This window comes from Vombatus ursinus, unplaced genomic scaffold, assembly GCF_900497805.2.
Source record: "Vombatus ursinus unplaced genomic scaffold, bare-nosed wombat genome assembly UNPS02014775.1, whole genome shotgun sequence".
Taxonomy (NCBI): domain Eukaryota; kingdom Metazoa; phylum Chordata; class Mammalia; order Diprotodontia; family Vombatidae; genus Vombatus; species Vombatus ursinus.
Window position 1 is genome coordinate 11,650,010 of NW_020954553.1, and position 17,072 is coordinate 11,667,081.

Sequence of the window (17,072 nt, forward strand, 5' to 3'; positions counted from 1 at the left end):
TCTTCTCCTTGCGGTGACAAGCTTGATCATTATAATTGCAAATTTTTTTATTTTTTTGGAGGAGATTATTTTTCTTTCCCTTTACATCCTTATAGTCATTGCATATATTATTTTCCTGGTTCTGCTTATTTAACTTTGCATCAATTTACCTCATCTTGGAGGGTTTCTTGTTTGATGACCCAATACGAGTTATTCAGAGTAGAAGAATCTTGTGTGAGTCATAGATTCACAGATGTAAACCAGAAGAGAGAACCTGCAATGTGTGATTAGTGAACAACAAGGGTTGTTCAGAAACCTATTGACCTTAAACTCCTTCCTGTTTTAGAAGTTAGGTGTTAAAAAAAAAAAACAAACAAACAAACTGTGCTATTTGATGTCTGAAAGAGAGGCAGAGCTGGTTTGGGAAAGCATTTTGACTTGGTACAATATCAAATTCTCCACTGAAGGCAATAGTAGAATATTAAATGCATGCTTGTTATGTGCATAGTGCCTTGCTCATAATAGACACTTAATAAACTTATTGAATGAGTGAACTAACATTCTGTCTTATTGGTGGTAACAGTTATTCCATAGTGACAGAGCAGCCATCATTTATTAACTACCATATGAAAAATACCTCAGATTTTATCCAGTGTATTACGTTGTCATAAACTATTGTCTCATAGAGGGTTCTTCTCTATGTATACAGTTTAAGTATAGCTTTTATAAATGCTTACTTAAAAACACAGTGTTTGGCAGAACACTATTACACAGGAAGTGTTACACATGGGCACAACAGCAGGTTAAGTGCTTACTACAGGCCAGGAAGGGCAGCTGGGTGGCCCAGTGGATTGAGTGCTAGGCCTGGAGTCAGGAAGACTCCTCTTTGTGAGTTCAAATCTGACCTCAGACACTTACTAGCTGTGTGATCCTGGGCAAGTCACTTAACCCTGTTTGTCTCAGTTTCCTCTTCTGTAAAATGAGCTAGAGAAGGAAATGACAAACCACTCCAGTTTCTTTGCCAAGAATACCCCAAATATGGTCATGGGGAGTCAAACATGACTGAAAAATGATTTAATAACAACACACATACCGAGCACTGTACTAAGCATTGGAGATACAAAAACAAGCAAAAAGAAAGATAGCCTTTGCCCTCAAAGGGTTTACATTTTAATAGGGAAAGAAGACACAAAAAAGGGAGTTGAAAAAGTACGTGTGTGTGTGTGTGTGCTCGCGAGCGCATGTGTATGTATGCATGTAAGGATGAAGGTACCTGGAATAAGTTGGCTGGCCAGGACACCTCCCTGCAATGGAAATTCCTTGAGGAATTCATCAGTGGGAGACCAGGGGTGGGGAGGGCATGGCAGAAGGATGTTCCAGGGTGAGGAAGCCCAAGGAATTGGGGGAGATTCTACAGCTAAGGTATAGTGTTGAAATCCTGAAAGCCAGATGCACAGCCAAGAAGAAAATGGGAACATTACAAGACTGACATTCAGTAAAATCAACCCTGCTGGGACTTATGTACTAATCAGGGTTGCCGCTAGCCCTTCAATTTGTATCTTGAAGGGTTGGCTAAGTGATATTTCAGTGGCATTTGAGATGTTACGATTTAGTTTGGTGATAAGTTACTGATGATATTATTGGGAAATGTTCATTGTACCTGTCACAGATAGATATTATACAAACTTATTCACAATTTTTATTGCTATCTTTTGTTATCTTCATTTTCAAATGCATCCTTCCCCCCTGCTACCCATTGAGGCATCCCTTGTAACAATGATTGAAAGAGGAGAAAACATTTTTAGCAAAACTAACCAACACTTTATTGAGTCTTTTGTTCACTAAGATTAACTCTAGCTTTGTTTTTGAAGCAATGTTTGCTACTGACATATTTTTTGTAAATTCTTCAGTGCTAGGGAATTAACTCTTGGTGGAAGTGATGTGGAAAGTATCACTGTGACACTGACCTGCCTTTCAAGAAACTCAGGAAGGGGAAGTTACGGAGTTCCCCCACCCATTGCAAGAGAAGTCTCTCTCTGTCCTCCCTCCCTCCCTTCCTCCTCAAGCTCTCTCTCTCTCTGTCTCTCTCTCTCTCTGTCTCTCTCTGTCTCTGTTTCTGTCTGTCTCTCTCTCTCTCTCTCACACACACACACACACACACACACACTCTTTCTGTCTGATGAGATCATGATGGTCCAAACCAGAAGCATCAAACTTGTGGCTTGGGACCTTCTCCTACAAAACTCCTTGAGTGCAGGGGAAACCAGATTAAAATGTAATTGGGAAAGATTTAACAAAATAAATAAAACTACAATACAACATAGTGTTATTTTTTTTTCTAAGCCAATATGTGGCCCACTAGAGACAATACTATTCTAGACTTTTTCCTTGTCTGTACCTCTTAAGGAAAGAAAATTAATTAAATACATAGAATGAACTCTTTACTTATAGTTCTTACCCTCTAGGAGTTTATAATCTTATTGTTTAGAAAATACACTCATAGGTAGAAGTTTAAATATTACTACAAGACAGTATTAAGTGCCAAATGAATGAAACAGACAAATTTTATAGTAGTTCTGAGTAGTGGTTCCTTGTGATCTAGAAGAGAGAAGGTAGGGAATAAGCTAGGTTTTGATGGATGGGTGGAAGTTGTGTAAAAAGAGAGGAATAGAACTAGGAATTCCAGTTATAGGATACTTCTTGAGCAATCCAAATTAAGAGAAAGATCAGAAAGTTTGTGTTATGGTATAGTAAAAGAAAAGCTTGGTAAAATAGATTAGAAATGGATGTCAAAGGGCCTGAATGCCATGCAAGTAAACCATATGAGCTCAGAGTTAGAAGGAACATTAGAGATAATTGAGATCCAATTATATAAGAGGCATGAAGACTTTTTATCCTATGAATAAAGTGGAAAGCTGTTAAACTTTTTTTGAAAAAGAGGAAAGGGGCATTTTAGGGGAATGAAAGGAATATTTTATTATAGATTTATAGGTTTATTGATGCCTTTTTTTTTTTAGATTACTAGTCACTTTTCAGTATCTCCCCTTCCTTTTTTCATAGCACCCATCATATGAAAAAAAATCTGCAAGGTGATCATGACTAATAGTGAGTACAATCTTTCACACCTATAGTCTCCCATTTTTCTAGAGATCACGGGAGTACGTTTTATCATCTGTCCTCTGGAACTATGATTGGTCATTGTTTATAATCTGAGTTCAGATGCCACCTTGCATTGTTTACATTTAACTCATGATAGTCATTTTGCATAATCTCTTGGTTCTACTTTCTTCATTCTCTATCGGTTCATACGTTTTCCCATGTTTCTCTGAATTCCTAATACCTCTTGTTTCTTACAGTATAGTAACTTTATATATAAATACACACACACATAGACACACACAGTAACTTTTTATAGTAACTTTCTGCTACATTCACTATCATAATTTGTTCAGCCTTTCCCCCAGTGTATATGTGTGTGTGTGTGTGTGTGTGTGTATGTATCTTCTCTTGCAACGAGTGGGGGAACTCTTTCTTGACTTCTCCTTCCTGAGCGACAGGTCAGTGGCACAGTGAAGAATTATCAAGAATGGTCAATAAGCCTTCACTTTGTTTCTACTTTTTTGTTGCCATGACAAATACTGCTTTGAATATTTTGGTGTAGGTGAGACTTTACTTTCTGTCTTTTATCCCCTTGGGGATATATATACTCAATGGGGGAATTGCTGGATCTAAAGGTATGATCAGTTTAGTAACTTTTCTCATGTAATTCCAAATTGTTTCTCCAAATTTCCAGACCATTTCACAGCTCCACTATTAGTGAGTTAATTTGCTTATCTTTCTGCAGCCCTTCCAATAGGAACCATTTTCATATTTTTCCTTTGTTGACAGTTGATGGGTGTGAGTTGAAACCTCTGAGTTATTTTAGTTCGTATTTTATTTATGACTTGGAGCATTTTTTCACTTTTGTTGATAATTTGCCTTTTTTTTTTTTGGAGAAAACCTTATATCCTTTAACTACTTATCTCTTGGGGAAGTACTGTTTTTTGTATATTTGTGTCCTCCTCTTCCTCCTGAGGCCGAGACCACTGACCCTGGTGGGGGCATGGGAAGAGGCAGGCACGGTGACATTACCAAAGGGGTGGGGTTGGCCTTGGCCAGTGGGAGAGAGATGTTTGATGTAAAGATTCCCCCCCCACACACACACATTTACCAGTTTACCTTTTATTCTAGTTGCATTGATACTGTGCATGAAAAAGCTTTGATTTTGTGTCATTGAAATTATCTATTTTGTCTTTTACAATCTTTTCTATCCCTTGTTGGCTTATGAATTTTTCCTTAAGTATACTTGTGAAATACATCTCTCATTCTTCTTTAATTTTTTTTTAATGTTATGGCCTGAAAGTGATATTTGAAGAATAATCTAGCAGAAGTATGTACAGTGGGGGAGAAAGATTGAAGGCAAGAAAAGAATAATTTGAGAAGAAAAGGAAGGGAAAAGGAACATTTATTACATACTTACTATGTGCCAGGCACTGTGCTAAGCACTTTACAAATATTATCTTCTTTGATCCTCACAACAACCTTGTGAGGTAAGTGCTATTATCAACCTCATTTTACAGTTGAGGAAATTGACGTTGAGTAACTTGCCCAGGGTCCCAGGGCTGATAAGTGTCTGAGGTAAAATTTGATCTGACACTAGGCACAGTACTCTATTTACTACACCACCTAGCAGTGCATGTTTAGACTATGATTTAAAGTGGCTAAGGAACTGGCCTGCTTCTTGCAGATCCCTTCCTGAAAGCAGAAGGAAAAGCAAGAACATCCATAGTTAGGGGGCCAGAGCAGAAGGAAGGGCCAGAATAGGAGTGATCATAGAGAAAGAAGGAGCCAGGGTAAGTTGAGGGGGCCAAACCTGTACCTGCTGCCCACCCTATTACGGGCAAGCCTGCAGAGGAGTCATAGCCAGACCTCAGTTCTGAGCTGTCCAAAGAGAGGTGACTTGCCCAGCCACAAGGCCGAGAACATACGAAAGGCTGCCGTTGGGGAGAGGATGTGTGTCAGTTATGCATGTGAAACTGGTTCAGCTGGCTTTCTCATAAGATATATGCAATGCATAGTATTTGCAAGGATGAGTATTTCTGTGCCTTTCACAACATCTGGTCAGAGCAGTAGGATCTGCCCTTCTGACCTGGTATGTCTACACTATGAGGAAACCATCTCACATGGGATATAATTCCAATATGGAATTGAACAAAAAAGGTAGCTGGTGAAAGGTCCCGGAAATTGCATTCTGGTTAATCTCTCAAGATAAGACCCATGGGACTTTGGCTGGCTTTGTATTTGACAAAAGGACACCAATTAGCCAGCCATCATAGTGAGTTCTGGGGAGTAATATCCTAAAAAGATTATAAGGGGAATTTATGAAGATTTGGTGGAGTTCGTTCTAAAGTACAGAGCAAATAAATCTTATTTGATTGGCAGTGAAGGAAGAAACCAGGACTTTTGGGCAACTGACAAGACACAAATTAGGTGCTAAGGCCTAGCTTTTATTTTTATTTAATTTAATTTATTTTTAATTAATTAATTTATTTTTAATTTTCAACATTCATTTCCATGAGTTTTTTTTTTTTTAAGGCAGTTGGGGTTAAGTCACTTGCCCAGGGTCACACAGCTAGTAAGTGACAAATGTTTGGTCTGAGGGTGGATTTGAACTCGGGTCCTCCTGACTTCAGGGTCAGTGCTCTATCCACTGCACCACCTAGCTGCCCCTATATAAGCTTTTGAGTTTTCACTTTTCCCCCCTCTCCTCCCCTCCCTGCTCCCCAAGATGGCATGCAATCTGATATATACATTCATATTCAACACATTTTCACATTAGTCATGTTGTAAAGAAGTATTAGAACCAATGGGAAGAACCACAAGAAAGAAGAAACAAAACAAAACAACAAAAAAAGAGAACAAATTGCATGCTTCCATCTGCATTCAGACTCCAAAGTTCTTTCTCTGGATGTGGGATAGCATTTTCTATCATGAGTGTTTTGGAATTGTCTTAAATGCTTGCATTGCTAGGAAGAGCTAAGTCTATGAAAGTTAGTCACTGTACAATGTGGCTGTTACTGTGTACAATGTTCTCCTGGTTCTGCTCATTTCACTCAGCATCAGTTCATATAAGTCTTTCCAGATTTTTCTGAAGACTACCTGCTCATCATTTCTTATAGCACTATAGTATTCCATTACATTCATATACCACAACTTGTTCAGTCATTCTCCAACTGATGGGCATCACCTCAATTTCCAATTCTTGGCCACCACAGAAAGAGCTGTTATAAATATTTTTGTACATGTAGGTCCTTTTCTCATTTTTATGATCTCTTTGGGATACAGACCTAGAAGTGTTATTGCTGGGTCAAAGGGTATGTACATTTATATAGCCCTTTGGGCATAGTTCCAAATTGCTCTCTAGAATGGTTGGGTCAGTTCACAACTCTACCAACAACACGTTAGTGTTCCAGTTTTTCCACATCTTCTCCAATATTTATCATTTTCCTGTTTTGTCATGGTAGCCAATGAGATAGGTGTGATGTGGTATCTCAGAATTGTTTTGATTTGCATTTCTCTAATCAATAGTGATTTAGAGCATTTTTTTGTAGGACTATAGATAGCTTTAATTTCTTCATCTGAAAACTTCCTGTTCACATTTTTTGACCATTTTTCAATTGGGGAATGACTTGTATTCTTATAAATTTGACCCAGTTGTCTATATATTTTAGAAATGAGGCCTTTATCAGAAACATTGGTTGTAAAAATTGTTTCCCAGCTTTCTGCTTCCCTTCTAATCTTGGTTGCATTGGTTTTGTTTGTACAAAAAATTTTCAATTCAGTGTAATCAAAATTATCCATTTTGCATTTCATAATATTCTCTATCTCTTGATGGTCCTAAAAGACAACTTCGAGATAAACATTCTGTGATTCAAGGGGGGCAGTGAGTTTGGGGAGACAAAATTCCATTTGAAGATGGAAGAAGAGGATCAGGCAGGAAGAATTTTGCAAATACTCATTGCCATGTTTTCCCTTCCCTGTCTTTTTTCTGCCCTCTAAGGCGATAGCAAGGTTTCTTGTTGACTCATAGGTCATATAAGACATTTTCATTGGAATTTAATGATCTGTTTCAGATGAAGGGATTTTATGGGGCAAACATGACTGAAAATGTATTTTGAGTCATTCTCTTCAGTTTAGAATTCTTCTGTGGTGTTTCATTCCTCCCGTGATACTACCATAATTTAAGAAACAGAATAAAGAGAGTCTGTGACTTCTTCATGTTCTCTATTGACAAGGGATTAACCTTTCTGGAAGCAAGGATGCTATTCATAGAAAAAAAGTTTTTTTCCTCGTTTTTGTGTAGTGTAAACTTTCCCTAAATATTTCTTGGTGTAATATAGATATTGGGAATTATTTGACTTTTTGGTGTTCAGAGATTTTTGGAAGAGCAAAAGGCGCCAACAAGAGTGAGTGTGCCCTGTCACAGGTTATTCCAGTTTCATTTCTCCGACTTTTGTGAAATAAGGACGTTGGATCAGAAAATAGTGTTCAAGACATGACCAATGTGAGAGTTTATTTGTTTGACTGTGCATGTTTGTTAGGAGGCTTTTGTTTTTGCTTTTTCTATTGGGGAGAGATGAGAGGGTAAGGGTGGCAAGGGATAGGGTTTCTCCCCAATGAGAAGGAAACAGAAAGAAGGCCAGAAGGAATCACAGACAAGTAAGACAGTTTTGAAAATGACACGTAGAGTTTATTATATACTGTACTCATAAAGAAAAGATACTCTCCATTTCATGGACAATCCTGTCCTTCTGCTAGAAATACTCATTTTATTTGGTGTTAAGAACAGAATTTTAAGATTTGGGTGGGAGAAAGAGGGAAAGAAGAAAATGCCCAAGGTCCCTTTTCTGACTCTAATGTTCAGGGATTTTCCTTGAGGGGAGAAGGCAGGATCTGGAGCCCTGGGCTTTCCTTGGAGGTGAGAAAATAACCATCCCTTATATTTGCATGACATTTTACAGTTTTCTAAAAATAAGCTGCTTCATTTGACCCTGTTAGCAACCTTGCCAATTTATTGGGGCAGATATTGTCTCCGTTTTACAGGTGAGAAAATTTCAGGGAAGTTGTGGCCTCAGTCCAAGGTCAGACGGTAAATGACAGAGGCAGAATTAGAATCCATGTCTTTTGACTATAAATCCTTTCCACTCCATGATACTGCCTCTACTGATAGAGAGCAAGGGAGTAAAACTAGCAGCTGAGAATAGAATTGTTAAAATAAATACTTCCTTCCCTTTGCTTTTGCTGTTCTCATTCTATCTACAGCGTGTCCTTTATCTCCCCACAATAACTCAGACTTAGCAGAATCTTATTCATCCTTCAAGAGCCATCTCTAATATTACCTTTTCTATGATATTTCCCCCTGACTCAATCAATCAGTAAACATTTATTAAGCATCTACCATGTGCCAGGCACTGTGCTAAGCTTTAGAGATACAAAAAGAGGCAAAAGACAGTCCCTGCCTTCAAGGGGCTCCTAGTCTAACAGGGGAGACAATGTGCGAACAGCCATTGATCTGTTCTCTTCTGAATCCTTATAGTAATTAAAAAAAAAACCATTCTTATCTATTTTTGCTTTGTAATTTGCATGCCGCTTTCTGCAGTTTCCTCTTTTCCCCTCTTCCTGCTGTCTCTCCTCCCCCTCCCGCAATAAACTTGAGAACAAGGCCTAGGAATTATGCCTTGTCTTTATATCTTCTTAAGTGTCTAGCTTCATGCTTTGGTACATAACAGACTTTGTTCATATTTGTTGAGCTGAACTACTTCTATAAGCTATGAACATCACCCACATAGTGGCCAAACCCTTCTATGCAATTTTGGATCAATGTATATACCATTATAATTTGTGAACCAGTGATCTATACAAGTAGATAATTGTAGTTAGAGAATCAGTGATTTATATATCATAGAGAAGCTAGGTGGCTCCATAGTGCACAGAGCACCAGGTTTAGAGTCAGGAAGCCTCATCTACCTGAGTTCAAATCCAGCCTCAGACACTTAACTAGCTGTGTGACCCTGGGCAAGTCACTTAACCCTGTTTGCCTCAGTTTTCTCATCTGTAAAATGAGCTGGAGAAGCAAATGGAAAACCTCTCCGTACCTTTGCCAAGAAAACCCCAAATGGGGTCAACAAAGAATCAGAAAGGTCTGAACAAAAACAAACAATCTCTGTATGGGTAGATATCTGCATCGTGATATTTTGCTCACCCTCTTGCCCTTTTAGGTATTCCAGACGCTGAAGAACTGAAGGCAAATGGGAAAGGAGTGCTGGGAGAGCAAAGCTCTTGGATTTTTGAGAAACCTGAAGCTGCAACTACCAGGTAGAATTTCTTTCACTTGGACTTTGTAGGTCTCAAGTGGGGAGCTTTAGCGTATGATATAAGCTGGAGGAAATTCAGCAAGACAGATAAAGGACACTAAAAGACCCCAAGGAAGCTGTGCTGTGTCCATAGTCTAGCCTCAGTCTCAGATTCTTCCCCTCCTCCCTCCTTCCCTCCATCCCTCCCTCCCTCTCTCCCTCCCAAATTTTACATTACTCTTGTGCTTTCCAAGCTAGTAGGAAAAAAGCATAGTCCGGGTGATGGTAGCCATGGCCCTTGCAGCCCTAGAGAGTTAATGACGAGTATTTGGAAAGGTGCCCAGAGCTTATCATCCTGGGAAAAGGAGACATTTTCCCTCGTCCTGTTTTCTGTATTGAATAGAACAACATTCTCTAGAAGTGGCTCCTTCCTGTGACTTTGTGGGGTTTGTGGTAAGGAACAAGGTTCCCCTCTGCCACCTTCTGACCACAAGGAGAATTACTTGCCATGGCCAAGTAGCTAGCTATGCTCTGCAAAGAGCGTTCTCTCCTTTTCATCTCTATAGTTCTGATCCCCAAATATAGGCTTTATGTTGATATGTTTCCCCTGGGGCAGGACTCAAAATGCAAATATCTGGCTTGTTGTTGCTCCAGGTCGAATAAATCCAAGCCTGAAATTACCAGTGACATGGTGCGGTCTTCCACTGTGACCGTTTCAGACAAAGCTCATATCTTATCGATGCAGAAGTTTGGGCTCCGAGACACGATTGTGAAATCTCAGCTGGTACAGAAGGAAGAGACTTACACATATCTCCAGAACTTCAGGTAACACACTCAGAAGCAAAATACTGACTTAGCTCTGAAATGGAAGCCCTTCCCTTTGTGCCCTGGTCCCAGGTGTCAGTCAGGCTGCAGAATCACTTTCCTTTGCACCAGTTCCTTCTACCAAACCAGCCTTTCCTTTTTATCTCCTTCTCTTAGTCCTTTGATTTACAAACCATCTCGGTCACTTTGGACCCTTGAAAAAAGAATTCAAAATGAAAGTTGTATTAATCCCCCCTCGAGATTTGGGATGTCTTTTTCAATAATTCATTTTGTTGTTTGTCCTTCGTTCTTGAAGAGGACCATGACGTCAGGGAGGTGATGCTATGACTTGCAAATGAATTGGATTACAGTGAAGGAGGGCTGTGCAAAGGCAACGGTCTCACTTTGTCCTTGGAGCCATCTGGGTCCAATGGCCAGATAAAGATCAGGAGGACTAGAGATGGTCCACAGATAATGTATCGGGCCAGTGGAAGATAGAAGGCAGTATGGAAGTGTGTAATTTTGGACATAACTTATTCAGTCCTTATTTTCTTTATCTGTAAAATGAGAGTATTGGACAAAAATGAGTCCTTAGGTCCCTTCCAGCTTAAATTTCCATGCATCTATGAACCCAAGCTAGGATAAAGTACAGAATTTTAATTTCACAGCTTTTCCTCTTTTAATTATTCCCTATTTATTCTGTATATAGCTTGTTTTGTATATATGTGTTTGCATGTTGTCTCGCCCATTAGAGTGTGAGCTCCTTGAAGACAGGGACTGCCTTTTGCCTTTTTTTGTAACCCCAATGTTTAGCACAGTACCTGACACATAGTTGATATTTAATAAATGTTTATTGATTGCTATTTTAACTGATATTGAGTTGATATTCATTCAACACATGTTTTACTAAGTGTCATTTGTATTCAGTGCACTGTGCTGAGTGTCATAGAATCATAAATTTTTGTTGTTGTTAAGTTGTTTAAATCATGTTTGGCTTCATGACCCCATTTAGGGTTTTCTTGGCAAAGATACTGGAGTGGTTTGCCATTTCCCTCTCCAGCTCATTTTACAGATGAGAAACTGAGGCAACCAGGGTTAAATGACTTGCCCAGGGTCACACAGCAGTTAGTAAGTGTCCGAGGCAGGATTTGAACTCAGGAAGATGAGTCTTTCTGACTCCAGACCGAGTGCTCTATCCACTGTGCCACCTAGCTGCCCATCAGAAATTTAGGGGACCCTAAAAATTGTCCAGTCCAACCTCTTCATTTACATATGAAGAAAATGAAGGTCAGAGTAGCTGAGTGACTTATTCCAGGTCATTTCAGTAATAAGGAGCATCGTCTGACCTTGAACTCCATTGCCTACTGTAGCATACCAACTAATACAAGGAAATTCAGGCCTTTGCCCTCAGAGCTTATAATCTAGTTCAGGTGATTAGACATCTACATCAATAAATATGGAATAAATAGGAAAGTGATTAATATATAAGTGGAATACAGAGTGCTAAGAGATCACACAAAAGAATGAAATTTTTTAATTAAGGGAATTTAGAGAAGATTTCACAAAGCAGTCATTATTTGATTTTTTAAAATATTTTTAAAAATTTTAAATTTAAAATCTCAAGGGATATAAGTAAACAAAAAGTAATAAAACCATGTACCCTGAGCTATTTGCATATTTAAAAAGATGGATTTGAACAAAATAATAAGTAGTTTACTATTTCCTTCTGAGTTCTTATTTGCATAGTTATGCAATTTTGGAAAGATACAATTTTTAAAAATATATATAATTTGTATCTTTTGATCTATCTCCTACATTTTCCAGTGTATCTCTCACCAAAACCTTATAACAAAAAACGAAAATAGAAAAGAAAAGAAAAGCAGCTCAGCAAAGCTAAGCAACACATTAAAAAAGCCTGACATTGTATGCAATATTCCATACCTGTAGTCGTCCACCGCTGCAAGAAAGAGAAGGAGATACCTTCACATATCAATCAATAAGTATTTATTCAGGGACTATCCTGTGCCAGGTCTTGTGGTCAGCACTGGGCATACAAAGAAAGGCAAAAATGGCTCTTGAAGGAGGCTGCGGTCCAATGAGGAAGATGACACGTCAATGACTAGATACATAGAAGGTCTAGGGAGAGTAGATGGTTGGCCATCTGAGGGAGGAAGGCAGTAGCATGGGAGGGTATTGGGAAAGTGCCTCCCGTAGAAGGTGGGATTGGAGGTGAGTCTTGAACGAAGCCAGGAAAACTTTGAGATGGGAGGGAAAGGGCAGAACTTTCTAGGGATAGAGGGGCGGCTTTTTAAAAAGCACAGATCTCGGGGCAGCTAGATGGCGCAGTGGATAGAGCACCAGCCCTGGAGTTAGGGGGACGTAAATTCAAATCTGGCCTTAGACACTTACTAGCCGTGTGACCCTGGGCAAATCACTTAACCCCAATTGCCTAAAAAAAATTAAAAAATAAAAAAAAATATTTAAAAAAAGCACAGAGTCAAAGATAGAGTGTTGGTTCGTGTTCAAGGAACAGCAAGAAGACTGGGGCTAAGGAGCAGCTAGGTGGTGCAGTGGATAGAGTACCGGCCCTGGAATCAGGAGGACCTGAGTTCAAATCCAGCCTTAGACCAGACACTTGACACTTACTAGCTGCGTGATACTGGGCAAGTCACTTAACCCCAATTGCCTCACCAAAAAAAAAGAAAAAAATTAGACACTGCTTCTTTTAAGGGGCAGCTGGGTGGTGCAGTGGATAGAGCTCTAGCCTTGGAGTCAGGAGGGTCTGAGTTCGAATCTAGCCTCAGACACAAAAAAAATTCCAGGGCTGCTGGATTATAAGTGTGTGAAGGAGAGTAAGGTGTAAAAAGACTGAAAGACTGGGAAGGGACCAGATGGTGCAGGGCTCTAAAAGCCAAACAGGAGCATTTCTGTTTGATCCTGGAGGTAATTGGGAGCGTCACACTTGCATTTTAGGAAATCGGACACGACTGAAAAACGACTGAATAACATTCTCTTCTTTGTGTCTACTTTTTTTTCTAATAAATTTTTATTTGATACCTTTTATTTTTTTTAAATCACCAAAATTTCGCTTCCTCTTTCCTTTAGTATCCTTCCTTCTCTCAGAGAGCCATCCTGTATACCAAAATATTTCTTTTTTAATAGTGTTTTATTTTTTCCCCAATTATATGTCAAGATAATTTTCAACATTCATTTTTACAAGATTTTCAGTTCCAAATTTTTCTCCCTCCCTCTCCTCTCCTCTTCCTAAAATAACAAAATGGTTTTTTTTTTAAAGAAAGAAAAAGAAGAGGAAAAAAATCAGCAAAACTAATCAGTACATAAAAAAAGTCTGAAAATATATGCAATATACCATATCTGTGGATATGGACCTCCCTCCTAGGCAAAAGGAGACACTTACTTTAGAAGGCTGTTGTGAGGGATAAATGAAATAACATATTAAAATTCTTTGTAAACTTTAAAGGGAGGGGGAAGGAGAAGGGAATAATCATGTCTTTAGTGCCTGTTGGATGTCAGGCACTGTGCTAAGTGCTTTACAGATTTTTTCCTCATTTGATCCTCACAACCTAAGAAGTAGATGCTATTATTATCCCTATTTTACAGATAAGGAAACTGAGGCAGACAGGTGGAGTGACTTGCCCATGGTCACACAACCGGTTAAGTGTCTGAGGTCAAATTTGAACTCAGGTCTTCCTGACTCCACTCCCACACTCTGTGCACGATGGCACCACTTAACTGCTTCACTATACACATACTAGCTATTTGGTTTTTTTTAATCACTTGTTTTGATTCTTCTAGGTACTCATGTGGAAAGTCCATTTTTTTCCCCCTTTAAGTGTCCGCTTGTGGTTGTTGTGAAATTACTTGCTCCTTCTTTTGGGGGGATCTCCAGATCTACAATAATTTTTGATGCTGATTGATGTTATCTTTGATCTACTCAACTCTCCAGCTTTGGTTCTTGAATTGGAACTTTGTGCCAGGACAGCACATGCTTGTGAGCTCTTTTGGGTGGGATGGTTGGCTCTGTTTGGTCCGGGTCTGGGTCACCTGGGTTCCAACATTCTGGAGTTAGCTCTTCCAGTCCACCATCACCCCCTCATCTCCCTGATCTTTGAGATTTAGAGCAGAGGATCTTGAGGGCCCCTTCTGTTGTCTCAGGACAGAATGTTAGGGAACTCAGAACCCCTGAGCCTAGGGTGTCCTGGTATGAGTGCTGCTACTGCATTCCCTGGAGATTCCGAGGTCTCTGTCCCGGGGATCTCTGACCACACTGAGTCTTTCTTGGGAGAGGGGACATCCTTCATTCCTGTTACCTCTAGAATGGACTGTTGGAGGCTACGGTGTCTCTGACCTGTTCCTGGTCCCACTGGTGTTGGCTATGTTGGCAGCCCCCTTTCTTATTGCCCTATGGCTTCTGGTTGACCCTTCATGCAATTATGAGATAGAAAAAGTCACTGTAGTTTCTCACTGTATTTCTTGGTCATTATTTGTTCTGGTGCTAATTTTAGAGTTTTGTTGGAGAAGGTTTGTGGGAGCTGAGCCATCTCCCTTCCATTCAGATGCTAAGTTTAATTTTTATTTAGTATTATTATTATTGGTATCTCTAGTGCTTAGTACTGTGCCTGGCACATCATCTTATTGCTGTTCAGTCATTTTCAGTTGTGTCTGACTCTTCATGATCCTGTTTGGGGTTTTCTTGGCAGAGGTACTAGAATGGTTTGCTATTTCCTTCTCCGTCTCATTTTGCAGATGAGGAAACTGAGGCAAACAGGGTGAAGTGACTTGCTCAGGTCACACAGCAAGTAAGTGTCTGAGGTGAGATTTGAACTCTGGAAGATGAGTCTTCCTGACTTCAGGCTGGGCACTCTATCCACTATACCACCCAGCTGCCCATTAAGCACATAGTAGGTGCTCAATAAATGTTTACTGATTGATCGGTTTACATTGTTGTAATTATTATGAATATTGCCTTCCTGGTTTTGTTCACTCACTTTGCAGCAGTTCCTCTTGCTTCTCCACATACATTTCTTACAGCCCAGTAATATTCCATTATATTCATGTTCCACAATTTATTCAGCTCTTCCCCAGGTGATGGTGTTCAATTCCTTTATTTAGTCATAGTGTCTATGGTGTTATTCTAATTCTGCTTCCTTTGCTTTTATAACATGGTGTATTTTTCTGTATTTCTTTATATTCCTAATTTTTATCGGCTCAGTAACATTCTTCTTTATCGGTATAACTTCAACCACTATTCTCCATGACCGTCACAATCGCATTCATATAGACTAGTAATGTTTGTCATGTACTTTATGTGTATTATTTCAGTTGAGATTGACAAAAAATCTTATGAAATGAGACTCAAAGAATAAGTTGAGTGCCGATTTTCCAAACTGGCCAACGCAAGCCCCAAAGCAACCTCCAAATCAAAGCAGGATTTGATGTCAGGCTTGCAGACTCTCACTCTAACACACTACCCATTATACCATGCTGTCTCATCTAATCACTGGATGTATTGTTTTGAGTTTTTTCTCACAAATTAAAGAGCCATGAATGTTTTTTGGTACTGATAGATCCCTTTTCCCACTTAGTGATATCTTTAGGAGACAGTCTTAGTAGAAGAATCACTGGAACAAAGTGTATATGGTTGAACTATAGTTCCAAAGGACTCGTGAGACACATACTAGCCATCTGCCGATAGAGCTGATGGCCTTACATTTTCTCTTCTCTCTCTCTCTTTTTCCTTCTTTTTTGGACATGGCTAATGTGGGTATATATTTTGCATGACTATTCATATTTATAATAGGTTTTGTTTTCTAGTCTTCTCAATAAATAGGGGAAGGGAAGAGAAAGGAAGATAATTCAAAACTCAAAATAAAATTGAACAACAGAGTATATAGTTGGTTTTTTACAAATCTTGATACATATTTCCAAATTGGCCTTCAAAAGGTATCATTTATTTAATCTGGCCAACAGTATTATAGAATTCTTTTTTCCCAATAGCCTCATCAACATTGAATTTTAATAGACTTAACTATTTTTGCCAATTTGATGAGTCTTATGTTTTTCTCAAAGTTGTTTTAGTTCACTTTTTTTTGACTGTAAGTTTGAGCAGTTTTTCGTGTGGTTATAATTTTTATTGCCTTTTGAAAATTGTCCACATCCTTTGACAACTTGCTTATTCACTGGGAATAGCCATTACTCTTATAAATTTACATCAGTCCCTTATTATGTATTTCATATGTCAGACTTAAAATAGCATTATTTGCAGCAAAAACACATTTTCCCAATGTTTCCTTTTTCTTCTTTAGTTGGAAGTTTTTTTACATATAAAAATATTCCTTTTTTATGTAATCAAATCAATGTATTTTTGTATATCTTTTTAAAAAACATTTAATTTAAAAAAAATTATCAAAGCATTGTTTACTCCCTCCTACCTCCCCACTAGTGAAAACATTTACAAAATAAAGTAACAGAAAACCATTGTAACACACAAGTCAAGCAAAACAAATTCTCGCATCCAAAAAATGTATTTCATATTAGACCATTACCTCTCTTTCATGAGGTAGGAAGCATTTTTCATCACCAGTCCTCTGGAATCATTGTTGATCATTGTGTTGATTAGAGTTCTTAAGTTTTTAAATTTTGTTTTTTTGTTAAAACTAGTGATGTTATGGTGTAATTTGTTCTCCTGGTTCTGTTGATTTCATTCTAGGTTTATACAAGTCTTCTCTGAAAACCATTCTCTTCATTTCTTAAAGCAAAGTAATATTCCATTTCATCCACATATTGTATTTACTTATCCATTACCTAATTCATGAGCACCCCCTTATTTCTAATTCTTTCACTATGAGCCTTGGTTAATTGGGGAATGGCTCTTAT

At 38.7% G+C, this 17,072-nt stretch overlaps 1 protein-coding gene across 1 annotated transcript in view; it reads left to right on the plus strand.

Moving 5' to 3' along the window:
* The window catches only part of INPP5B (inositol polyphosphate-5-phosphatase B), a 72,215-nt gene that overhangs the window by 27,377 nt on the left and 27,766 nt on the right, over positions 1-17,072 (plus strand). Inside the window, 2 exon segments of the mRNA XM_027864498.1 lie at positions 9,297-9,393; positions 10,026-10,196. Coding sequence (XP_027720299.1) covers positions 9,297-9,393; positions 10,026-10,196 — 268 coding nt within the window.